Source organism: Cynocephalus volans, chromosome 13, assembly GCF_027409185.1.
Source record: "Cynocephalus volans isolate mCynVol1 chromosome 13, mCynVol1.pri, whole genome shotgun sequence".
NCBI classification, from domain to species: Eukaryota; Metazoa; Chordata; class Mammalia; order Dermoptera; family Cynocephalidae; genus Cynocephalus; species Cynocephalus volans.
In genome coordinates, this window is record NC_084472.1 from 46,052,178 (window position 1) to 46,078,186 (window position 26,009).

The following is a 26,009-nucleotide window of genomic DNA, read 5'->3' on the forward strand; positions in this document are numbered from 1 at the left end:
ACCTTTCTGATAACTCAAAAGAAAGCAGAGGGAGTCTTAGGTCCTCAAAGCCTGTGGGAACGTAGGGTTGAAGCTGGGACTCCATCCCTTTCTGCACTGTGTCAAAGAACAGTGATCCAGAGGGTGAAAAGCGATCACTGTCAAAGTCAGTGTTTTATTTTGATTTTTTGCTTTATTTCAAAGAAATACTCTTCTTATAAAACTGAACAAAGGGATGGAGGTAGGCTTTGGGGCCCGGAGCCTCCACCTCAGTTCTGCCAGATCAGACTATTCTGGCAGCTCTTGGCTCAGTCCTGCATGAGACCCACATTGGATATTTCTTCAGGCTTTCTGGGGCCAGGCCTCTTAAGTTGTCCCCAGACTCTATGCCCACACTTGGAATCCTAATTTGCAATTTGAAACAGATTCAGAACTAAAAACGATTTACATCACTCCTTGAAAAAAGAAAATTATTTTGTCATTGGTAATATAAAGCCTCGTTCTAAAAGCAACCTTCTTCCTGTCCAGGAGGTTTAGCCCTGGATGGTGGGGGTTCTGTCCCCTCCCACTATGCTCAATGGTCAGTCATCTCACTCAGCTTACTCCAGATGCGAAGTGACCAGTACTGGGACAGGCAGCTCCCTCCAGCCTGAGCTGATCTGGTCCCGTCACCTCTTCTCAATACCCAGCCTTTATCTCTGCCCTCATGTTTCGGAGGGGAGGTCTGTCCATGATGCAAAGAAAGTCGATGGCCTTACCTACTCCTGTGAGCCCCAAGTAGCCCAGGCCCCATGGCATTGAGATGAGGGTAATATCTATCATGTACCCCCTCCCAAAGGGTGGCTTGGAGGCTGGGTCTACACATTAGTCTGGGGATGGCTGAGACCTTCCCCAGGCCACCCTCTGCCCCGATCCATTGACTTCCCTCTTGTTCTCAGCACATAAGAGCTTCAGGTCATAGCAAGAAGCCAGAGCCTGGTTTGTGCTGGTTTTCCAGAACTCATTAAATCCTGAGGTGCATTTATCTGGAGTGTGTAGGGACAGGGAGAGGCAAAGGAATGTTTCACTGCGTCACCATCCAGCCCATTGGCAGCCAAATATTCCTCTTCCTTGGCTGGAGTTCCAGCCCTGATCCAGGTTCCCAGCTAACTAACTACACTGTGCAGGTAAAATCCAGTTCCTGCCCCAGGACTCCCTGTACCTGGAGAACTGTGGAGTTCTTGGCTGCCAGCAGGATTACATCTGTCAAGCTAATGCACTGTATTTGTCGGTCGTGCTGCTGCTGTCAAGCTTCCAGCATTTTCTGTATTGAGAACTTTATCAGTGTGTGTGTCTGAGGCTCCTGGGCAGTGAGGACGGTCCCTGTGTGCCAAGTGCTATTGATGGCCAAGGAACTCAAAAAGAAGGCAGGCAGCTGCCTCTGGGTGTGGAGGCGAGGTCCCCCTCCCCCGCCATGGTCCTTTCTTCTGCCCTCTTTCTCCCCGTGACTCCTGCGTCCCCATTCCCCCCTCCTGATCTTCCTTTTGCTCTCTCTCCCCAGCTCCTCCTCTTCACCTCCGCTCCCCTCACCTGGGCCCACACCCTGGCTTCTGGTATCATGAGGATTCTGAGTGTTTGGCTTCTCACTGGTGTGAGCATGAGACTGCCCACATCCCTGGGATCCATTCACTGCTGGTTACACCTGAGCAGACAGAGGCATCTTTTGCACCTGGCCGTGTGGGGACCTGGCTCTCCTCCTCTTTCCTTACCCAGCAAACACTGGCTGGGCCCCTGCAGAGGCCCAGTGCTGCTCAGGCACCAGCCCCGCACATCCTCAGCGGGGCTCAATCCCCTCCCTCCTCCACTCCCGGGGTGAGCCTGGCTTCCGGCTCTGCTCTCAGTGAAGAGAGAGGACTTCAACTCGGAATGCTGGTAGCAGCTGCTGCATAGTCCGTATGTGACTTTTCTTTTCCAGATACAGAATAATCACTTAATTATTTGAGGAGGGGGAGCTGCTCCTTTGCAGCTAGCCAGTCCTTGCTACACATAGTTTTGTGCCAGCTGGGTCAGGATCCCCTTCCTCACTTGATGGAGGGCAGCCCAGGGGTCCATAAGGTCATCTTGAGGCCCAAGAAATGCCTAGATGGCCCTGCTCAAAAAAAAAAAAAAAAAAGGGTAGCCTGGTCACTCTAGAGAGCCTGGCCCCTGCCTCTCTGAGTGACCTTGGAAAAGTCCTTTCCCTTTTCTGGGCCTCAGTTTCTCCCTCTGGCAGTGGAGGGAGCATTGGTTCATGCTGTGAATAGGATGAACTGACCTGGTACTGATGTAACACCTGAAAGCCAGGGTGATCACCTTTCTCCAACTGAAATCAAAATCAGTGAAGAACACACATGCCTGCTGGCGGGAAACCCAGCGTTACTGTAGAGGCTTCTGTTCTTTGCTTCGTTTATCTTAGAACCCAGGGTGGGTTCAGCAGTCCACTGCCCACCTCCCAGGTCCCGCTTGCTCTGTTGCTTTCTTCTCCGTCCTTCCTCCGCTCCCCTGCCAGGCAGCAGGGCCCTCCGTGCCTGCCTCTTCAAGTCTTCTCCCTCACCCCTGGGCAGCTCATCACCTGAAGGCGGACCACTTCCCTCCCTCCCCCGATGTATGCTGGGGACCGATGGCCTCCCGTGGGGCCCTAGCCATCAGGACTAAGCAACCTGTTTGTGCATGGCAAGGCTTGCAGGCTTGCAGGGGGTTGTGGTTCCCAGGAGACCTGTGGTGCTGCCTGCTCCTCTGCTGCTAGAGGCAGGAGCAGATGAAACAACAAGCTGCATGCATCCACACGCTTCCTCTCCAGCCAGTCACGTCCCCTGCACGTGCTCTCCGTGGCATGTAGTTCTGCCTCTCAGGGCTCAGTAACCTTTCCCTGAAGGAGGCTCTCACAAGGAGAGCAGAGGACAGGGCGCTGGGCATGTGGTGGCAGAAAGCAGGGAGTCAGAGCAGAGCAATGGCACTGCCATCATGGGCCTGGTCAGCCAGCTGGTGACTCATTGCAGATTTGTCCCTGGAGCCCAACCCTAGGCTGTGGGTCTCTGTGCGCTGGAAGAGAAGGTAGGGATAATTTAGCCTGAAGCCCCCCACCTTCCCTTCCCCACTCTAGCAAAAAAGGAACTCAAAACACATGTGCAACAACTGCTGGGCCAACACTTGCCCCTTCCCCCGTGAAGGCCACTCGCTACTGCAGGAGTGTGGAGAGGGAGCCTGGGAAGCGTCACTGTGGAAGTTGTTAATTGTAGTACAATTGAGTAGTGGTTGTACTGTTACCTGCAAATGGTGCACTTTGCTTTTCAAAGTGTATTCATACTTCTATCCTCTCTCTGTTCTTCTCCCCACGGTAAGTGGGCAGTGTGGTTATTCCCACTTCACGGAGCTCAGACTGCTTGCTGGAGGTGCACAGGCAGAGGCCGGACTGGAACTCAGGCCTCCTGGCTCCCGTCCCATAGCTTTCCTCAGCTGTGACAGCTCCATGTGGCTCAAGGATTGTTGCTGTCATCTGAGATGTCAAAATACCACTTCTTCTGTCCTTGTGAACAGGGAGATGCAATTGCCAGGGGAGGGAACATGTTTTTCTGCTCTAGGAGCGATTTCTTTTTGCTCTGAGCACAACCCTGTGAATGATTAGCCTTCCTGGGAATAGCAGGAGGCAGCCGTTGGCTGGATAATGGACCAGCCTGACCGGGTGAGGAGCCTGCTCAGCTTTCCAATGCCACGCGTGTCGAGAAGTCTGTGAAACTTGAAGGGACTGAATCCAGGATTTAAATCAGATAAGACTTGTGAAAGTCTCCTGTCTGGTTGGTATCCCTCGTGGGGAAGAAAGAAGTGAGTATGACAAATTTGAATTTGTAAGCAATGGTCTGGAGTGTGGGGCTTCTCAGAATACATTTGTTCTGCTCAAATATTATTATTTATTATTGAGTAGGTTAGGAATCAGGCACTGGGAATAGAGTGATGCACATGATGATGGAGTTCCTGCCCTCACCGAGCTTCCAGTCAAACACTGAAAACAAGCAATTAAACCCCCATACCAGCCAGCTGCCAAAAATAAATAAATGAATGAATGAATAAGTAAATAAATAAAACAAGCAAATAAAGCTGAAATAGAAAAGGAGAAAGTGACATGAGAAGGGAAATAGTGGGACATAGCTTTAACAGATAAGCTGGTCTGGGGAGAGAAAGGAGACATCGGGGAAGGCCTCCTGGAGGAAGGGACATTTAAACTTAGAACTAAAGGATGAGAAAGAATCAGCCAAGTGAAGACAAGGGGGAAATTTTCCCAACAAAAGGAACAGTATGCATGAAGGCCCAGGGGCAAAGGAGAACATGACATTTTCAGTGGATGAAGGATATCTTGTATGGATGGTAAGTAGAGTTCAGGAAAACATAAGAGGCTGGAGACGAGAGATTGAGAAAGGATGTCAGTTCCCCAGACGATGTAAAGAAGCAAGGCAAATCCTTCTTTTCCAAGGAACTGGGAAAATGAGAAAAGCAAAAGCAAGCACTCAAGTATGAGAGGGATTGGGGACTCCCTCACATGAAGCACCTTGAGAGATGACAGAGAGCAAGCACATGGTTGGAACCAAGCCTGGATTAGGTCCAGGCTCGACTAGTGTATGACCCTGACGAAGTCACTTCAGCTCAGCAAAATGGAAGGAAGAGGAGGCAAACAGCACCTACTGGGCACCAGGCACTGTGCTGTGTTTATTCATTTAATGGGAATAGTCACCCCTACCTCACAGTGTTACTGTGACACTTAAACCATGTTGAATGTGTGTGACCGTAATTGGCACATAGTAGACCCTCAATAAATGCCAGCTGAGTAGGACTGTGTCTCTGGGGAACAAGGTGGGGCTTAGTCCCAGGAACAAGGCAAGAGCCCCTTCGTGGTGATGGGATCCTGAGGTCAGAGTCAAGGCTATGGACACAGACAGGCTCTGCCTGAGCTCCCCCTCTGGAATCTTGAAGCGGCCCTGCCATGGGCTAGCCCTGCAGGTGGGGAGTAAGTGGTTCCATTTATGGGCCACATTTTGGCAGAAAAAGTCAGGTCTGAGTACTGAGCTCCTCTAAGGCAGGGCCTTTTTGCTTTCTCATGGTGGCTTATTAAATATGGGTTCACAGAGAGTAATCTCCAAGTTTGGGAAAGCCACAATGGCCTGTGGACACTGTTCTGTAGGTGCCAAAGCAAGCATGGAAGCATTAAAGATGCAGGCTCTGCCTTTGAGATGCTTAGACCCTGGCTGGGATGGTTTCCCTTCAGAACAGCCCAAACAAGCCAGCCCCAAATGGGGCCTCACCTTATTTACCTACTGAAGTCATCATCGTAGTGACTTAATTTTTGAAAGAGGCCACCATCTTCTGCTATCCCAGGCTTTATTCCTTAAAAAAGAGAGAATGAGAAGTTACCCCCTTGAATCTACAAAGGTTGAATATTGTAGGAGTCATCTAAAATTGGGGGATTTAAACACTCACATGCACCTCCCCCCCAACCCCCACCCCGCACACTGGAAGCCGGGCTCCCAGCCTCCAGCCCCAGCAGGTGCCTCTGTGCAGCCTGTGCTGTTCTGGGATGACCAGCATACTTCACACATGGGGACCCAGCTGCACCCCCTTCCCCAGCTTTGCTGATGCAGGGCTGGAGCTCTGATGAGGCAGCCAGAATTTCTCTCTGTGCTATTTTAGTGTTGTTGGGAAGCCTGGGAAGTCTTTGTTCTCCCTAGCTAGTTATGTAATTTTCAAAAGAAAAAAACCGAGCAAAGCCTGAAAGCTCCCAGAGTTCGCTCTTTGGGGAGGAAATAATTCCTCACCCACACCTCAGGGTTTGATGTTCCTTCTGCAAACTTTTCTTCCAGCCCTCAGATGGTTTTTTTTTCTTCCAGCCCTTGAAGCCCCCACTCGGGGAGGTAAAGACAACAGAGGTTTCTCCTGTTTCTTTCTCTGTTGGCATCTCCACAGGCATGTTCATGAGGAAACCATATAAGGGGAACGCAGCCCAGGGTGGGTGGCACCACTGCCTTGCAGGCACATTAAGATGTTTGCAGTCACTGTAGACTCACACATCCCAGGGGGAATGCTCACCTGGGGCCCAGCTTGGGCAGCAGAGCCTGTCAGCAGCTCCTCTACTTGGGACATATTGATTTAGACTGAGCCATGCTTTTGGCTTGGGTTGGTTGGTGTCCTGCCAGCCATTGTGTGATGGGTTATCCCAGGACATCGGCTAGTAATCAGCATGATAGAAGCATGGGAAGAGGAAATGCAGCCCAAGGTTGGCATCCTGGGTGGCCACATTGGGAGCAGCCATCTGCCCGTGCACCAGGATTTCCACAAAGAAAAAGAACCTCATGGGTAGGGGCAGTTGACTTGATGTGAACTGCTACAGCCTGCTTGCCTTCTGTGTGGAGGGAAAGGTGCTTGATTTCAAAAGCTGGAAGACCAGAGAGAGTTGTTTCTTCTAAGTCCTGGGAGTACCCCTGCTGTCCCCAGGGGTAAGACCCAGTTGAATCTCACTGGGAAAGAGCAGAGATTACACAGCAGTTCTTTCCCTGGTGAGGATATGCCTTCTGGTCATTGTGCTTTTGGGGGGCCTGTGTGGCATCCTCCCCTGAGCCCCCACCTTTAGCCCCCACTTACCCTGGAGGAATTTACAAGGCTTTCTTTTTGGAGAGCCTCAGGGACACTTTTTAAATTTATCTTTCCATTTGTGTTGTACTTGGTCATAACTAAAATCTTACTGCAAATGTGTAGCCATTCCTGAGTCACCTGATATTTGTTTATTGAGTCCCTGCTATATGCCTGACACTGAGCTGGACCCTACATTACATCAGTGAAACAGAGAGGTAAAGTACCTCTCTTCCCTGAGGCTCTACCTGGCTCTGGAATCTGATGAGATCCAAGCCAGGTAAGATCCAAGTCAAGTAAGACCCAGGACCCCAGGACCAACGAGGACTTTTCAAGGTCTCAGGCCAGGTTTGAGTCTTTTCTGTCTTAGAAATGTTAGGAACGGCAGGTCTCCAAGTCCCTCCTCTCCATTAGTTATCTATTTCTGTATAACAGACACCCCCAACATTTATTATCACACAGCTTCTGTGGGTCAGGAATCTGTGCAGTTTAGTCAGGTACCTCTGACTCAGGGTCTCTCATCAGACTTCAGTCAAGGCATTGGGCAGGACTATAGTCATCTCAAGGCTCAACTTGGGGAAGATCTGCTTCCAAGCCCACTCGCATGGTGCCTGGCAAGCCTCAGAAGATTCACTTCCAAGAACTCACATGGGTCTCCCCATAGGGCTGTCTCATGATATGGCAGCCAGCTTCCCCAAGAGTGAGCAAGAGAGAGTGTTCATCCAAGATAGAAGCCACATTTATAATTGATCTCAGAAGTGACATCCCATTACTTCTGCCATATTCTATTATTGAGAAGTGAGTCAGTAAGTCCAGCATACACTTAAGGGGAGGGGATTTCACAGGGTCTGAAAACCGGGAGGCAGGGATCACTGGGGGACCTTCTTAGAAGGTAACTTTCACGTCCTCCAGGAGCCTTCTGTGACTGATCTGATGAGGCCTGATTTCTACCACATATGCAGTGAGAATTATGGAGTTAGTTCCTGAATATTCTTGCCCTGTTTCTGTAATTGTGGTGGTTCTTCTCTCCCAATGTGAATATAAGCTCCTTGAGGTCAGAAGCCATTGTTCTGCATCTCTTTATGTCCTACTTAGATCAACCATATGCCTAGTATGTTTTTATCAGTTAGATAATCTCAGCCTCAAGTGAAAAACATAAAAAAAAGACCAAATTTAAAATTTCTTAACAATAGAGCTTGGCAATCTCTTTTGGCAAGAAAGCTGGAGGTAGGTAGTTGCAAGGATGGATGAGCTACTTGGTGATGTCTACAAGATCCCACCCTCATCTGTCAGCTTCAGTGTGCTGGCTTGTGTCCCCAGGCTTTTCTGCATGTCGTCAGATGGCTACTACAGCACTGACACTCCTTCCTCTACAGCTGCATACACAGACAGGAAGTGGGGTTTCTTCTTGCTTGGGGTAAAAAACTTTTCCCTGAGCCCCCCCACCCCCCAGCAGACTTTCCCTTAAGGCTTATTGCCCAGAACTGAATCATATGACCACCCCTGAACCCATCACTGCCAAAGGGGAATTGGATTATCACAACTGGTTTAGACTCATGGTCCTCAGAAGGATGATTTTGGGAGATTCCATTGCCCTCTAGGACTTTTGGAAATGTGTGAGCCTGTCACAGGGACTAAGGAGTGCATTTAGTGGTTGGGAACAGAGTTGTTAAACTTTTGGCAATAGAGCACACTATAGTCCCACAAAACCAGGAAAAAACATTGATCCTGAGGCAGGAATCATTGTGTAACCATGTGAGTGGGATTGGAAGCAAATTTTCCCCCTGTTGAGCTTTGAGATGACTACAGCCCTGCCCAACTGCTTGACTGATGTCACACGAGAGACCCTGAGTCAGAGGCACCCAGCTATTCTGCTCAAATGCCAATACCGTCCCTGTTAAAAACTGCTGACTTAGACCGGTGGTTCTCAACTGGGATGATTTTGTGCCTCCCCCACCGGTGACAGCTGTCAATGTTTGGCGAGCACTGTAGGGTGCTACTGGCATCTAGGGGTAGAGGCTGTGGAAGCTGCTATGTACCCTACAGTGCACACGACAGTCCCACAGCTAAGAATTATGTGGCTCAAAATGTCAATAGCGCTAAGCTTGAGAAACCCTGCTTTAGACCAGTTGTGAATCATTCCTGGGTTGGGCTCAGATGCTTGAAGGTTGAACCAGACCTGCTTTCTGTTCATGAGGAGGAAGCAGGAATGTTTCTTGGGTAGTGGCCACTATGTTAGCTACAGGTGACACTACTCAGGACCTCTGCGAGTCATTCAGCTCACCTCTAGGATGGCCAGTCCCCTCTGCCTCGGGCTCCAGCATGTCTGAGGTTCACAGGTAGAGAAGAGGTCAAGAACTGATGGAAGGCAGCACCGGGGTTGTTTGAACTTGAGCTGGGTTCTCTTCCCCCTCAACTCTTAATCTCATTTCAACATTCTGTTTCTCAGTTTCTCTTTCCATAAAATGTGCTTGTTAACTGTGGCCTCCACACTGGGGTTGGACACAGGCTGAAAAGGTGGCTGCCTCCTGCTTTGATTTGAGAAGTACCCCAAGGTATGCCTACCCTGATCTTCCCTTCACCAAGCCTGAGAAGTCACACTGGGCCTAGGTGGCTCATGGTGGGAGTCACTGAGTGGGGATAAAGCAATGTGTAGAGGTGATGAGAGCGTGGGCTTTGGAGTCAGACTGACCTGCATTTACATCCCAGATTCTTCACCTGCCGGAATGTGGCTTTGGGCAAATCACTTCCCTCTGGGAGCTTCCTGGGAGAATGATATCAACCTCATAGGAAATAGTCAGATAAAGCCCTTGGTACATGGTAAACCCTCAGCACATGCAGTTAACCCATCTTCATGTCAGCTTTGCAATTTCTCCAGGAGGGCTCTGTTAAATGCAAGTGGGGTGTTTGGGGGTGAGGCATGTCAGTGGTACCACAGAATGGCAGAACTAGAAGGGAACTTTAGGTTGGATTAGGTAGCTTTGGGAAAGCAGGGAGATGGGCCCTGAAGGCATAAAACCTAGAGGTGAGTTTAACTATGCCTGGGTTGGGGTCCCAAGCCCAGGGTACCTCCCTAGGAGAGCAGATCTGGGATAGTGCCACCATGAGGGACAACAGGAAGATTGAATCCAAGAGAAAGGAGACAGCACAATGTGGGAAGAGCCGGAGAAGAGTCTAGTGAACAAGCTAGAGATGTTCCCATAGAATGTAGAGTAGGGATCCACCAACTACAGCCCCCGTGCCAAATCCAGCCCACCACCTCTTTTTGTAAATAAAGTTTTATTGAAACACAGCCATGCCATTTACTCAGGTATTGTCTACTGCTGCTTTTGTGCCACAAAGGCAGGGTTGTGGAGTTGTGTTGAGTAGTTGCAACAGGGCAGTATGTCTTGCAAATGTTACAATATTTATGGTCTGGCTCCTCAGAGAAAAAGTTTGCTGAAGCCTGGTTTAGAGAACTTCATTCACATAGACTGCAGTGCTTAGGAACATGAGCATTGGAGTCGGTCAGACCCGACTGGGATATGATGGCGTCACCTAGAACTGGGCAGTGCGTAGCCTGTGTGACTGTAAATAGCAGCCCTGCCTGACAAGGATTTCCTGCAAGTTTCTGGGTGTTCAGCTTAGGGAAGAAAGCAGCGTCTGTGAAATGTCAGCACCTCGCTGGGGATGATAGTTCCTGCTGAAAGTCTACAGCATGAGGTTTTGAAGGATCTGAACAGGCAGGGAGGTGAGTCTAAATTTAGACTTTCCGAAGCTGATTTGTAAACCAGAGCCTCAGGAATCCCAGAAAGGGACAGTTGGCACACACCATCTCATCTCTGGTTTGTCTCCACATGTTAAAAGGCTGGATGTGTGAGAATAATTAATTGGCCTCAAATAAGCTGTTGCTGGAGAGTCAGTGAGAAATCAGGCGAGAGCTGAAGCTCCGTTGTTTGGGTCCTGGGGGTAGCAATTTCTATTACTGTGTTTTATTATAATGCTTGACATGGAATCATGGGGGCCTGGGCTGCCTTTGCCAGAGTTATATACATTCATGCATTTCTCTTGCTTGATGTCATTCAAGCACAGCTGAATAGGTGACCTTTCCATCTCACACAGTGAATACCATCACCCTGGGTTTGAAACCACACCTGTGATTCAGAGCAGCTCTGAGCCACCCACTCCAAATGGAGAATGGCCAGGCTTTGCCCTGAGAAGCTGCATCACTCTGAGAGCTGCCATACCCACCCCACTGCCCAGGTGGGCACACCCAGACGCCAGTCTTCCCCTCTTCAGGGCCGATGGGCCCACGCCCCTCGGTATATCAAGCAAGAAATGAACCACTAATCTGAGACTTCATAGACAATAGATGTTTTGTAATCAGTCCACCTATGGAGAAAGGGAAAGGGCTTACAATAGAAATTACAGAGGAATTGGAGAAAGAAACTTAGCAAATGAAGAGGTTTTAGAAGAGATGAGTAACAGCGAACTTAGGTGGGAATAGAGAAATGGTCAGACGACGGCTGCCTGGGTAGAGAGTTGAAATTCTGAGGGAGGCAGCCTCTAAGCAGAAGATGATACTGTGAGGGCTGAAGTTCAGAAATGACTTGTCTGAGTGGTTGGGGCTTGTTGTGAGAAGAGCCCCGTTGAGCAACTTGCATTACAGCAGCAAGCAAAGGAGGGATGGCTGACCATCTAGGAAATGTGGGCATCAGAATTTTGTAGATGTAATAAAGGGTACTTGGTCCTTCCGATCCACTGTTATTTTCTATGAACTTTGCACCCTGGACATGGGAAGCTTAAAATCTAGTTTGGTGATGGACATGTATAAAAAGTTAAATGACAGCACAGGTTAGAACATGGTAAATGTCAAATACAGTATACACACGAACACCACAGGAGTTAGAAAAGGGAGATGTCACTGGGGACTGGGATGGACACTTCATACAAGAAGCAAGACTTTGCCTGGACTCTGAATGATGGGCAGGATTTCAGCCATGGGGGAGGAGGCAGGAGAGCATTTCAAGCAAAGAAGTGAGGCAGGAATGAAAAGAGTGTATTCAGAGGCCCGTGAGGAAGGCCTAGTGGCTAGAATCGAGCCCTCCCAAGGTGACACGGTACCTGGCCACTAATGCTGACAGCATGTTGGGAAGACCACTGAGAAAGAGACACACACACAGCGGAGACAACCCCTCCCACGTCTGAGAGGAAAAGCAAAGAGTTTTAAAGATAAATAAAGCAGCTCTTAATTATTCACAGATTATCTGCTTTGCAGCTGGTCTCCAACAAATCCTGCTTGTAGCTCGCTTGTGAGGTCATCCCCTCGCTACTTAGGTGCTCATTCCTGTCTCTGTTCACAACCCAGCAGAAGCTGAAGGACAAGAAGGCTTCAGCATCTCCCCTCAGAAAGCAAAATATGCCATCCCTCTCTTTGCTGTGCCCTTGGGAATTAGACCAGTCATATGTGTAGAAAGTGAAAGATGTTCCAATGTGGTTGCTGTTACCTGACTTGGGCATCAGAGGTGGGATGGAAAGGGGCACTACAGTGGCTCTTGAGTTCCCTGGAGTTAGATATCCAGGTGGACTTTACTGGCACAGGCCACAGACTGTGACTCAGTGAGTGGTCCCAGCACTGTCTCTTAAGTGGCTAGGCGTCCTCAGAATGAATGGTATTCATTTATCCATTCTTCAACTGCATGTTGACCCTGGCTATGCAGGAAGCACTGAGCTGGTGCTCTTCAAGCGTTACGGTCCTCACCTGCAGAGTGGTAACTGGAACCAGAATCAGTGTCTTTCAGTGGAAGAGCTCTTGGCATTTGCGGGTGGAGGGGTAGATGTCAATTTTTCACTAATGGGGATGTTCAACAGTTTGGTTAGAAAATCTGGCCCTGCCCATTAAAGGCCAGGAGTGACTCCTTCCTAGTCAAATGAGCCAAGGGGGGTTAGTACTGTCCCCAATTAAGAACCCTGAGACTTGTTTGATAAGATTGCTTCTCAGTCTGAAACTCTACATCTATGATTGTTTGGCTACTGGACACAATAAAAATATGCACACTAGAATTGCTGAAGATTTGACAAATTATCAGAATAGTAGGTACATCTTATTCAAATGTCAGAGAATGTTTAACAACAGCAATAGCAGGTAATATCTGTTGAGCAACTATGTTCTAGGCCCTTGACAAATTCTTTCCTTAGAAGTCTTTAAAGGAGATCTGATTGTTTACTATTTCAGATCATCTGTGCCCTCTAATTTGCCCCCTTAATTTCAGAGCATTGAGTTGACTGTTGTTTTGCTTCATTTATCATTTGCAGAGTCGTGCAGAGTTCAGATAGGAAAGTACCCTTACAGGGGACTCTGCATTTTGATGATAATTAAGAAGCAATCTGCCCAGATTCACTCCTTTGTGCTGGATCCAGTGTACTTTCTCTGTACGCCCATGGACTTTATGAACTTAGAAAACCTGCTGTCTCTTAAGCTATGACATTGCCTTTATGTCAGAGGTCTGAATTTACATTGCTAGTTTTGCAATTTCTTTCTCCCCATTTAGGTCCTATGCTTGTAATTTGAGTCAACAGGCACCAGGGGGTGACATGCCAGTCCTGGTATAGCCCTGAGAAATCTGTGCCCTGGTTTCTGGTTAGACTCCTTTTTTTTATGGGTGGCAATATGATTTCCTTATAATTTGGTATGAGTACTTCTGCCACCTATGTGGAAAGCAAGAGATATAAATGTCATTAAATCTCAGTTTATGGCAAATTCTCTCTTAAAATATTCAAAGACTTTTGCAAAAGAATGAAGGAGCCCAAGTGGAAAAACAAGATTATCTATTCTTTATTTTCTGTCTGCAACTAGTTACTTTCTACTCTCACCCTTCCTAGCTAATGCTGATGTGAGTGTTTGGAGAGCATAACAAATTAATTTTGCAAAGGTCAGAAGGGATAACTCCCACCCACAATTTGCACGTGTTAACCCTGGGGGAGCAGGCATTGACATAAAAGGCACACCATCTGATGGTCTTATCAAATCAATCCGTCTTCTTTCTCTTCCAGGAGAGTGCTGCACACAGCAGGAGGGGTGGCTGGGCAGTGCAGAGCCTGGAATCCCCTGAGCAAGCAGTGTTTCAGCTGGCTGGACAGATCAAATAACACTTGGGCTGGTTAACAAAAGACGCAAGTGGGAAGGTGTTGGAAGCCGGAGTGTGGAAATTTACCCAACATTGTTTCTTTAACAGGGAAGGAGACTTGGTCTGAAAGATGCCTCATTCCTGTGGCCTCTCTGGGTGTAGTGGAATACAGACAGCCTCTGTCGAGGTGGCATGGATGAGTGGGTGAAAGAGGATGCAGCCCACATTGGAAGGCTCTGGAGGATTCGGCCTGGCAGCTGAGCTCCCTCTGCATTTGAGACCTCAGGTGTAACTTGGTGTAGACCTCATGAGAGGTGCTTAGTTTTCTCCAGCTTTTTTCACCAATGCTCACCAGACTGGTTTGCATTTTGGAGTTTAAGGGGAACTAGCAGAAAGGGGAGATGACAGAAGTAGAAAGAAGTCTCTAGAAGCCTCCCGAATCCATTCACAGGATCCCTTTGTACTGCTTGGAACACAGAAAGAGGCTGTGATACAACTGAGCTTTGGATCATCATCTTACGTAAAGGAACTCAGCTCAGCAAACAGCTCCCACATTTCAGCTAGAAAGATCCTCTTCTAACAAAGGATTCAAAGGGGAGAGTTTCTGCATCTTTTATTTTGAGGTCCATTATGATAGAAACTTTCAACTCCTATAAATAATAATACTGGTTTTTCTTTCCAAGATGCTAGATTTGAAAGACACATGAGCCATTAAGCTTCTAGGAGGGCTCAGGAGACATAGGAGCCAGTGGACAGCCCTCTTGAAGCAGGTTCAGAAAACAGCCTGAGGCTCCACCTAGTGCAACTCAGCAAGCGTGGACATATGGTGTTCTTGTCTCCAGAGAGCTGGTGGCAGTGACCTCACCAGGAGAAAAAGCATCCCTCAGCTGTGGGACTTGACAGAATGAGGTGTGCTGAGGAAGCCTCTCGCTGGGACTTGGACCTTCCTGACTGCCTCTTCCTCACGCGGGTAGCCCCAGACCACTGAGCCAACAATGGCTGAGAAGGGCGACCGCATCGCCAGCGTCTACGGGTATGACCTCGGTGGGCGCTTTGTTGACTTCCAACCCCTGGGCTTCGGTGTCAATGGACTGGTGCTGTCGGCTGTGGACAGCCAGTCCTGCCGGAAGGTGGCCGTGAAGAAGATCGCCCTGAGTGATGCCCGCAGCATGAAGCACGCACTCCGGGAGATCAAGATCATCCGGCGCCTGGACCATGACAACATCGTGAAGGTGTATGAGGTGCTGGGGCCCAAGGGCGCTGAACTGCAGGGTGAGCTGTTCAAGTTCAGCGTGGCCTACATCGTCCAGGAGTACATGGAGACCGACCTGGCACGCCTGCTGGAGCAGGGCAGGCTGACAGAGGAGCACGCCAAGCTGTTCATGTACCAGCTGCTCCGCGGGCTCAAGTACATCCACTCAGCCAACGTGCTGCACAGGGACCTGAAGCCTGCCAACATCTTCATCAGCACGGAGGACCTCGTGCTCAAGATTGGGGACTTTGGCTTGGCAAGGATCGTCGACCAGCACTATTCACACAAGGTATGTCTGGCTGGAATGGCTGTTACTATCGAATCCCCAATAATGCTGCAGAGTTTCAGGGGTTATTCCCAGCTCCATGGTAATCTGGGGACTGGGGCCAGTATTTAGGGGAGGCTTGAGAGTGCAAGATAGGTGACTGGCCTGAAAATTCATTGTTGTAGGGGGTTGGGGAGATCTAGTTCTTACTCTAGGCTCTGCCACATGGCCATGACTCCAGGCTGTGCAACAGAGAACTGGACTGGACTGTCTCTAAAATGTCTTTCAGCTCTAAACTCTGTGACTTTAAAATTGCGTGGTTGTTGAATTTGCCTCAAGCATCCTCTTGTGTCTGCTGTCCACCTAACCATCTCCCTAATGTCTGCTCAGGCTTCCCCCAAATCTTCCCCTAGGAGCCTTACACCCTGGTTCATCTCTCCTCCTCCTCCCATCAAAGCTCACCCATGCTGTGTCCCTTTCTTTTAGTTGGTGGACAGTGGGCATGAATGGCTAATCTAATCAACTAATCCTCTCTGTACATTATCCAGCTGATGACTCAGCTCTCTGGGGTCCCATGATGCCTGGCCTCTTGGTGTGATACAAAAGCCATGAGTGTCAGTGTATTATTGAGATCCTCCACCGTAGTAGGGTAAATGTTCTGCCAGGGGCAGGGATGAGAGCTGATCCAGCCACACTAGTGAAGACAAAGGTCACACTGATTTTTGTTCTCAAGGCCCCAGACCTCCTCTTACCTGATCCACCACTCTCTTCAGGAGCTGGGAGTCCTCTGACATTCTGTTCCTTCCCCTGCCCTTGGTTCCTGCTACTTTAGGGTGCCTCTGAGCCCCTCAGCTAGAGCATGTCACCAGGCACCTTTCAACAGAGCTGGGGAGGTGGGGGGAGGGGGCAGCCTCCTGCCAAAACCTTTGTGCCATGAAATTTTTTATTGGAACAAAATATCCCCGAGGCAGTAGGTGCATCATAAACTGTTATCAGCCAAGGAGTGGGGGCAGGTCAAGGAAGAGAGGTGGTTCTGACCTTGATCACGCTCTGGCTTTCTCCCTGAGGTCCCATTCCTCTCTCTCCCTTGTCCGCCGGCATAGAAGGGCACCAGTCTGCCTGGTGCACCTGCAGAGGGAGGCTATCGAGGGGCAGAGGAGGCAGGGCTCCCTATCCCACTATCACTGGCTGGGCTCCAGCTCAGATTTCAGACCCCAAATCAGCCTAGCTGGCTCTGGCTCCTTGGTGCCACAAATTACCTAGCTGCCTTAACCACAAGCTTGCCCTCTGCCCGCCTCCTGCTGCCAGGCCATCTGTCAAAACTGACAGCCAACTCTATAGGCAGGAATGTCCGTGCCCTTCTCTGTCCTCCTAGTGTCCTGAGCTGTTTCTTCCTTCTCTTTCTGCCAAGGAGCAATGACTCCAAACAATCAAACTAATCAATTCGTATTTGGTAAAAGAACCAGAGAATCCACAACACTTGTATCTGGGATGCACAAAAACCACCTTGTGAACTGGAATAAACCAGTGCACTTGGGAATCATGATGAAAGGGTCTGAGTAAGTGACCTGCTACAGGGAAAATGCTTAGAACAGCATGCAGGAGGCCCTCAGTAAAGTCGGGGAAGATGGTTTGTTGCAGTGAAGACTGGCTGTGGTAGTGGTTCTTTGGGGCAGTGTGGTGTGAGGAAGCAACACTAGGAGGAGTCAGGGGTCTGGGCTCCCTTCCGATGGTGCTAGCTTGGATGTAGATGTCACGCAATGTCTGAGAACCTCAGTTTCCCCATCTTTAACAGGGATAATAATCTGCCCTGTCTGCCCCTCTGGCTCATGGTTAAGAATCAAAATGAGTCATGAAGGTGGAATTCCTTGGAAAACTGTAAGGGCTACATCCATTCATTTAATGGGTGTTGGCTGAGCACACACCAAGCCCAGGCCCAGGGCTGGGGCCGGGGAGAGGCCGAGGCTCATGCCACCCATCCATAAGGGCTGTGTGCAGTATCGTGGTCCTGTCACCTGGGGCTGGGAAGCCACTTCCCCAGACATGACTTTCATTTTCCCGACACAGAGGAATTAGATGTTCTGACTTACTTTTTTGGGCTGTCTTCAGGAAAATTAGCAGTGGGAGGTTAAAAAATAATTGCAGCTAGTTAGGAGCTCAGTAGGTACCCACGTCATCCCTCGCCCGTGGCAGGCAGGCGCCACCTGCCCCCACCCCGCTACCTCCCTCACACACCGTCTGCTTTTAGCTTCCTGCCCTCTCTTCCCCCAGTGATGACGAAAAGGCTTTATATTTGGTGCTTTTATTTATCTGATGTGCATTTAAATCAGTTCTCATTTAATCCTCATAATGCTGTGAAGCACTTAGGGCAGATGGTCCTTTTTAAAATGGAGAGAAATGTCTTTCCCAAGCTTCTATGGCTGATGGTGGCAGAAGGGCTCTAGGACTGGGAACCTCTCACGTCCTGATGAGGGTCTTTCCACATGCCATCTCCTTCATGAGGTCTTTCTGGATTCTGGGTTGGAATTCATCTTTCCTTCCTCTGAATTCCCATGTCAGTTTTTCCCCATCCCACAACCTGTAGCTTCTAACACTGATTGTTCTCCACTTTTTCTTATGGGTACTCATGTCTGTGTCGTGGTCTCTCCTAGGCTGAGTCCCTTAACTCCTAGAGGGCCGTCTCTTCTTCATATTCCCCATGGAGTCTGATCACTGTGCCTGAGACGTGGCCCTCCATTGATTGTGTTGACTGTGTCAAATGGATGGAAGAATCGTCATCAACCAGCACATTGCATATAGGAAGCTATTAGGTTCATTGATTCGCGTGGTTAGAAGGGTCGACGCTCAGAAAAAGCGCATATCATTCTTGCAGACAGTGGATTGGTCGGGGGCAGATGTGGGCATCTGCTCTGTCTAGGGTGCTTGGAGGATGCTGTCAACAAGCAAAGGGCTCTAAACTTTGCTACCCCTCCTAAAGTTTTATGGCCCCCCTGACTCCCTTTGAAGAAGACCGTGCTCACCCGAGTTGCAGCTAGTGCCTTTGTGTAGTACAAAAAAGGTGCTGCTCCTTTTGCCAGGCTGACATAGCCCAGTGCCGGTGACAGGCTTAGTGATCCCACCAGGGGCTGGATTCAGCCTCTCAGCTAAGCACCACGCCCACAGCAACGTGCAGCAGCCTGGTCCTCACGCTCCCCATCGTCCTCATGGGTGGACAGTACATCTCTTTCACTTCCACATACCCCCGTCTGGAACAGGGCCTGACATGGGGCAGATGCCATTGGGTTTGCTGGAGGAGATGCCAAAGGAAATGGCCTTCTCTTCTCAAATGAGCAACTGGCCACACTGGGGCTCCAGGTCACAGTCAGGGAGCGTTCTGGGTATATGTCCCTCTACTACACCACCTCTAGAGTCCTTGGTCTTTGTGAGGGCCAGAGGGCAACTACAGGCTCCTGTAGCTCAGTTGGGGAGGTGGCAGTGGGGGCGATGGGGGATGTTCTGATGGTTCTCTCTCAAGAGAGGGAGCCTGGGAAACACTTTTGTGATTACTCACCTCACTAATTGCACAACCTTGGGCAAACCCTTTCCTTACCTCGCTGGTTCCTAGAGTAAGAGATCTGTAAAAAGACCTCACAATCATCTTGTCCATCCCCTTCATTTCACAGATGATAAAACTGAAGGGGGCTGAGCGTGTGTATTGAGTCCGTGTCCACTGTTTTTTCTGAACCTCACTTCTCAATTGTCTTATCTACCAAGCGTGGATAGTCATTCCTGTTTTGCTTATTTCATAGGATTCTTGTTAGAGTCAAATGGAAGTGTGGATGTCAAAGTGCTTTCAGATGTACAAGGGCTAAATCACTAACAGAACTATTTGCCCAAATAGATGCCATGGCAGTACCAGGCAGACACCCAGACGTCAGTGTTCCCTCTACTGAGGTATGGACCCAACTCCTACATAATGGCCAAAGGATGCGTCATGAGGCCCACCTGAAGGTGGCTTCCCAGCCTGTGGTCCTGTTATAAACCCCTTTCTGCCTGCTTCCCTGGCAGGCCCACTGATTAGTTTCCTGTTGTTTGTGCCAAGAAGAGGCAGCTGAAGGATTGGAGCATGTTTTCATTTGAATTTATCCTATTAGGAAGTAGATGATGTCAAAAGAAAAAAAATATATCGTGTAAGATTCACTGAGCCCTGTGTGCAGAGGGCCCAAGCAGCACATCCACAGCCTGGTTAGTTGTGTGAATGCTTCCCTTCAGGAAGGGCCACTGTGGCCTGGAGAAAGAACCACTTTCATCCTGCCATGGGGTCCTCACTGGGACTGCTGGGGGACTCCAGCCGACCTGCCTTTTGTGGGGAGTGGTAGGCAGAAAATACCGAGGAAAGAAAAGCAAAGGAGGGGGCCCATCTGGATTTGGGTAACCAAAGGCTCTAGTGTTTTGGTGGATCATTCGAGCAGATCTAAGTTTTCTGCTAGGCTGGCCTGTCTTGAAGCCCTAACCCACATCTACTTAACAGCCCTGTCTTCGTATCTCGTTCACGATCAGAACGCGTTCGTGCTTGGCCTCCATATCTCATCAGGATTCCTTAACAATCAGCCAGCACAGTGGTTCTCAAAGTGTGGTCCCAGACCAGCGGCAGAAGCTTCACCTGGGAACTCATTAGAGATGCAAATTCTCAGGTCCCATCTCAGAACTGCTGAATCAGAAACTCTGAGGGTGGGGCCTAGCCATCTGTGTTTTCACAAGTCTCCTGGTGATTCTGATGCTCCTGAACTTTTAAGAACCACTGATCTGAAGAAATAGAACAGTTTATCTATCAACAGACAGCTGATGCTCTTGCTGATGTATTTGCTGATGTTGGGAGATGTGGTTCTCAAACTTCAGCACAACGAAGATGACTAACAACGCCTCCCAGATAATACAGGTGTGTTTGAAGCAGGTACCTTAACTCGAATGGGTAGCTGATGGTGGGGATATCAGGCACTGTGACAGGGAATCATGAAGATTGTTTTAGTCAAGATGACTTTGTAGGGCCTTAATCACATCTCCTTGGAAAATGCCTATTCCACCATCATATATTTGGCAGAAAACTACACAAACCAGGGAGAGATCCAAACCCAGAAGGAGTATTGGTTCCACTTAGGTTTGATTTTAACAATTAGCTAGGTGATATGAGCAACGATTTTGGAAAACATATGCTTTCCAGTCTGGTGTAAATTACTTCACTAGATGTTATTTAAAAACAAAAACACTGATTTCACAGTTCAGTAAGATTGAGTATTTGATTAAGGGCTCGGAAAATTACTGTAGTTTGCTAAGTCTTGTGGTTCAATTTAAGGCCCCTAAGGAGGCAAAGAGATATATGACGTGGAACACACACAGCTAGCTTACAAAGGTGTTTGCACGGGAGCTTTGGGCGTGGGGTTTATGCTGGCTGAATCACACTGATCAACCTCACCTCCTCTCTCTCCTGGCCATTCTGCCAGCCTTTGATGGCATCTTAGGCCAAGATAACCTCTTCTGTCTGCCTGGGAAGACACACAGAAAGCTCTTTTTTTTTTTTTTTTTTTTTGTTGTTGTCTTTTTCGTGACCGGCACTCAGCCAGTGAGTGCACCGGCCATTCCTATATAGGATCCGAACCCGCAGCAGGAGCGTCGCTGCGCTCCCAGCACTGCACTCTCCTGAGTGTGCCATGGGCTCGGCCCCAGAAAGCTCCTTTAAAGCACAAATTCCCTTGAAACTGAAACTAGGAAGAGGAATGTTCATTTCTATAGCTGAAATAGGGTCTTTGCTGGTGATCAAGAGAGTGGCCTTTTGGTGTCTATGTGCTTATATTCTGGGTGGTCTCCACATCACAGAAGGCAAACCTCAAGGTGTAGGGAGTGCAGAAGGACTTGCCCAGGACCCTAGAATAGTTCTGGGCTCCATAGCGCTGGCTCTGGGAGGGGCCCAGCCACCCACAGAAGCCAGGGTTTCATGAGAAAATGGGCTTGTGGAAGGACACCTTGCTGAGAGCCCAGCTAGCAGGGAAGCTGCTTACTTCTTAAGCCACTAAGCGTGTTATTCCAAATCAGTGGAGCTGAAAAGATTTATTTAAAAGACTATGAAATATCCCTTTTAAAAGGGAAAAATATGACCTAGGGGATTAGAGCAGAGGTTGTCTTAGAGAGTCAAGTGTCCCTGAACACTTGGGCAGACTTGAAAAGCTAATTTTGTTGGCTTTCAATGCCTCCCCCACCCCCTTCTTAGTTTAGAAGAGGACCCCAGGAGCAGATTCTTCACACTGCCTCTGGGCTTCCCTGGGTCCTCTTCTACCCGCTCTCAGAAGAACATCACACCTAGGTCTCCCTTCCTGGGAAGCAATCCCACTGAGCCCCAGGGGCAATATTATAAATCTTTAACCTTTGGCATGGCTCAGGCACTAGCCAATCAGAAAGAAAGCCAGCCAGAGTCCTAGGCAGTGTGCTGGAGGCCCCCTGCTTGCCAGGAATTGGCCCTTTATTGCCCGATCAAGTGATCAGCAAGGGAGTCAGGGGCATGGAGCAGTGGTTATTTACCAACCAGTGTGCAGGTGTTTCATTGTTCTAACAACTGGCCAGTGCACACCAGCCAGGCTGTGTTGCTGTCCTCCTCATATCAAAGCTCAGCCTTTCAAATGTGCCTCTGGGTGGGTCTGGGTCTCCACTAAGGGTGAGCCTTTGATTAAATTAAAAGGCTCAGTAGCTCCCTCCTCAGAACCTCTTACTGCCACACCAGCCTACTCACTCAGCTGGTACCTACCTCACAGTTAGAGCTGCCACTTCCTATGGCAATCACCAAAGTTAGAGAAAAATTCAAGAAGCAGGAAGTCTGCAGCCTGCTAGAGGTGCTGGAGAGGAGCTAGTATGAGGGTACTTCAAAAAGTTCATGGAAAAGGAGAATTAAAAGATAATACAAATATCTCCATGAACTTTTTTCACGTAGTGCAGGCTTGCTAGGGACATGTTCTTTGTTTACCTAGAAAGTAACTTTATTTTACTGCCTTTTTAAAGTTTATTTTCCTTGGATATAAATTCAAAACTTACGAGTTTTTTCTCTTTCACTACTTAAAAAAAGTGGCATTGCTTTATTTCTTGTCCCTGTTGAGTCTGAAGAGAAGTTAGTCTTCATTCATGATAATGTTCCCCTGTGTAATGTGTCTTTTTTCTCTGGCTGCTTTCAGGATTTTCTCTTGATCTTTAACTTTCAGCAGCTTGACTGTGCTGAGCCAGACGTGGTTTTATTTGTATATATCCTATTTAGGGCTCACTGAAGAGCTTGATCTGTAAGTTGATTTTTTTTCACCAAATTTGGGACATCTTCAACAATTTTTTTCCTGCCCCACTTTTTTCCTCTCTTCACCTTCTGGACTCTGGTTACGTATGTGTTAGCTTGATATTGTCCCCCTAAAATGTCCAATTTTTTTCTTTTTTTAAGAATGGGTAATGTCTATGTTTCTATCTTCAGCTTCACTGACTCTTTCTTCTGCCATCTCTAGTTTGCTGTTAATCTCATTCAGTGAATTTTTTTATTTTAGATAATGTACTTTTCTGCTCTAGAATTTCCATTTGGTTCTTTTTTATAGTTTTCACTTGTGTCCTGAGATTTCCCATCTCTTTGTTCATTAAGACCATATTTTCCTTTAAACCTTTAGACATATTTATGATAGTTTAAAGTCTTTGCTAGTTCCCATATCTGGGACAACTCAGGGTCTGTTTTCTATTGATGACTTATTTTTCTTGAATTTGGTTGACATTTTCCTGCTCTTCCATGTTGCTAGTATTTTTTTTGGCTGTTTGCAGACATTGCAGTTGATATTCTGAAAGGAGTCTGAATTATATTGTCTTCCTTTAATGAGTGTTGGACTTTGTTCTGGTAGGCAGTTAATTTACTGATGGTTCCACTTGATCCTATCAAGGCTTGTCTTTAGGCTTTGATAGGGCAGCCCTAAAGTAGTGCTTACTTAAGAGCATGGTCCTTAATCCTATGGCACGGCCTTTCTATTGTCTCACTGCAATGCCTGGAATGTTAACAAGGTGTTTTGCCTCTGGTTGGACTGGAACTCCAATGTCTCCTAGCACTTTGCAATCTCTAATATATATCCCTGTTCTGTTCTTATTTCCAAAGTAGCTTCTCTTTGCTAGACCTCTCCAGAGTCTTACCCTGTGTATGTGCAACCCAGCCCTCAGCCAAAGATCTATGGGGACCCCACACAAACTTCTGGACCCCTAGCCTACAAAGCTCCTTTCTCTCCAGTATACCTAGGCAGAGTGCCAGGGCAAACATGAAGCTCCACTTGTGTTTCTTCCCCTTCTCTCAGGGATCCTGCACAGCCTATTGTCCAATGCCTGAAGACATCTGCTATGTATGTTTTTCCAGTTTTATAGTTGCTTACAACAGGAGGACAAATTCAGAACCATTTACTACACCATGACTGGAAATGGCCAGCTCTAACATTTAATGACATAATGTTCTGTGTGACGAATTATCTTCTGATGCTAGATTGTAAGCACCTTGAAGGATGAAGCCACTTTGTTGGTGGCTTATCTCTACATCTCCTGTGGCATGCTTAACAAGTATTATTAAATGGAGTTAAGTGGGAGAGCCTGGGGGATAAGTATTGAACAATGTGCTCCTTCTTCCCTTCACATCTGAGATTTGTAAGAAAACTCCCTTTCAGATAGTATCTTCTGTCTTGAGGAGCAGGATCCCCACCTCCAGTCTTTGCTCCAGTCTCTCCAGTTGGGTACTCCCAAGTTGTAAATGTCTCAGAAACATGACACTGTCTTATTCTATAGGAAAATATTCCTTTGTTTATACTGGAGAAGGATGATTAGAAAAGTGAATCAATTTTTTTTCTTGAAATGTGGTTTCTTTATTCAGCCTTTGCTGTAGCAGCCTGTTGAGAAGACAGTAATGTAGAAAGAGAAGGCTCAGGGAGGGAGGATCATATTGCTATGATTATCCTGACTTTTGTGGCTACCTTCTAGATCAGTATCACACATCTCTGAGCTGGGTGAGACCAGCCCTTATCTCTAGCTTCATTTGCTGCCACCCCACTCTTCTTGTATTATAACACCCGACTTGCCACCGTTCCCTGGGAAATACCATATCTGGTGACAGCTGTGTTTCCACACACTTCCCTCTGCTCTCTCATAAACTCCTACTTATCCCTATGGGCCCTGCTCAAATGTTCTACCTCTGCGAAGCTCTGCCCACCTCTTCAGGGGAGAGTTAATCACGCCTTCCTCTGGTTGCCCAAAGTAGTTATCCCCACAGTATTGTGACAATCTACACGCCTCTTCCCCCTTGCTGTGGATTGAATGTCTCTCCAAAACTAACTGAAACTTAACCCTCATTGTAATAGTGCTAAGACAGTGGGAAATCCAATTAGGATATTTGAAAGGTAGGGCCTTTAAGAGGTGATTAGATTGTAAGGACTATGCCCTGTGAAGGACTGATCCATTCATGGAGTAATGGGTTGATGGTTTAATGGGTTGTCATGGTCATGGTTCTGATGGCTTTATAAGGAGAGCAAGTGAGAAGGTTAGTTCTCCCTTGCTCTTGCTCATTCCATTCTCTCACCATGTGACACCCTGCATTGCCACAGGATCCTGTAAAGAGTTCCAGTCCAGAAGACCCTCACCAGCACCCCCTGGACCTCAGACTTTTCAGCTTCTAAAAGTATAAGAAATTTCATTTCTTTATAAATTACCAGTTTCAGGCATTCTTTTATAAGCAACAGAAACGAATTAATACACCAGGTAGACCCAGTGGGTTCCTTAGGAAAGAGTGTATATCTCATTCATTTCTATATTCCTGGCACCTAGCACATATTTGACCCATAACATAATGCTCATTAAGTGCTTATTGACTAATGAACAAGCCAAGCCTCTGCCTTTCTATTAAATCGAGCATGGTCCCCAAGAACCTCTCAGGAGAAAGCATAATTTCTCTTCCTCAGAGCAGTTTTCAAATGTTTGAAGTCATCTGTCAGGTGCCTCTAAATCTCTGCAGGCTAGACCCACTTTGTCTCTACTCTAATATTCAGGTACTGTTCTGGGTGCATGACAGGTGTTAACCAACTTAATCCTCATAACAACCAAATGTAGTAATAAGTGCTGTTGTCCCCATTGAGGCACAGAGAGAAGCTTGCCCAAGGTCACCCCACTAGTAAATGGCAGAGTTGGATTCGTGGTTCAGAAGCCATGCACTCTAGTGCTTTGATGGCTATTGATGGTGGCAGCATTTCCAGAGCTCATGCTGTCCTGACTGCCTTTTCCTTCACCTCCTCCTACTTGTCAGACCTTTTCTTAAAATGTGCCTTCCAGAACTGATACTGTGTGATTTAACGAGCACTGAGCTCTGGCACTGTGATATCTCTGCTGTGTAAGTGATACGCCATTCATGCTGCTGAAGATTTTGGCAGCTGTGTCCCATTCTTGGCTTATATTGAGCTTGTAGCCAACAAACTTCCGTTAGCTCCGTATTCTCTATTTTACATCTATATAGTTGATTTTTTTTTAGCCTAAGTACAGGACTTTACCCTTATCCCTGACAGATTTCGTCTTCTGGGCTTCAGGCAAATATTTCAACCTGAGGAGATCTTTTAGGATTTTTGTTCTATTGCATAATCTTATCCTGTACAGCTTTGAAATTTATAAGCCTGTCTTCTAGGACTTCACCCATATCACTGATTAAAATATGTGTAAAGAGATTAAGCCAAAGGCCTAGCCTCATGGCCCCGAGACACCTCCCTCC

At 47.8% G+C, this 26,009-nt stretch overlaps 1 protein-coding gene across 1 annotated transcript in view; it reads left to right on the forward strand.

Annotated features, from left to right (window-relative positions):
* Positions 1-14,713: 14,713 nt before the first annotated feature.
* The window catches only part of MAPK4 (mitogen-activated protein kinase 4), a 66,721-nt gene continuing 55,425 nt past the window's right edge, over positions 14,714-26,009 (forward strand). The window contains exon 1 of the mRNA XM_063077492.1: positions 14,714-15,259. Within this exon, the coding sequence (XP_062933562.1) occupies positions 14,714-15,259 (546 nt within the window). The remainder of the gene's footprint in view (positions 15,260-26,009) is intronic.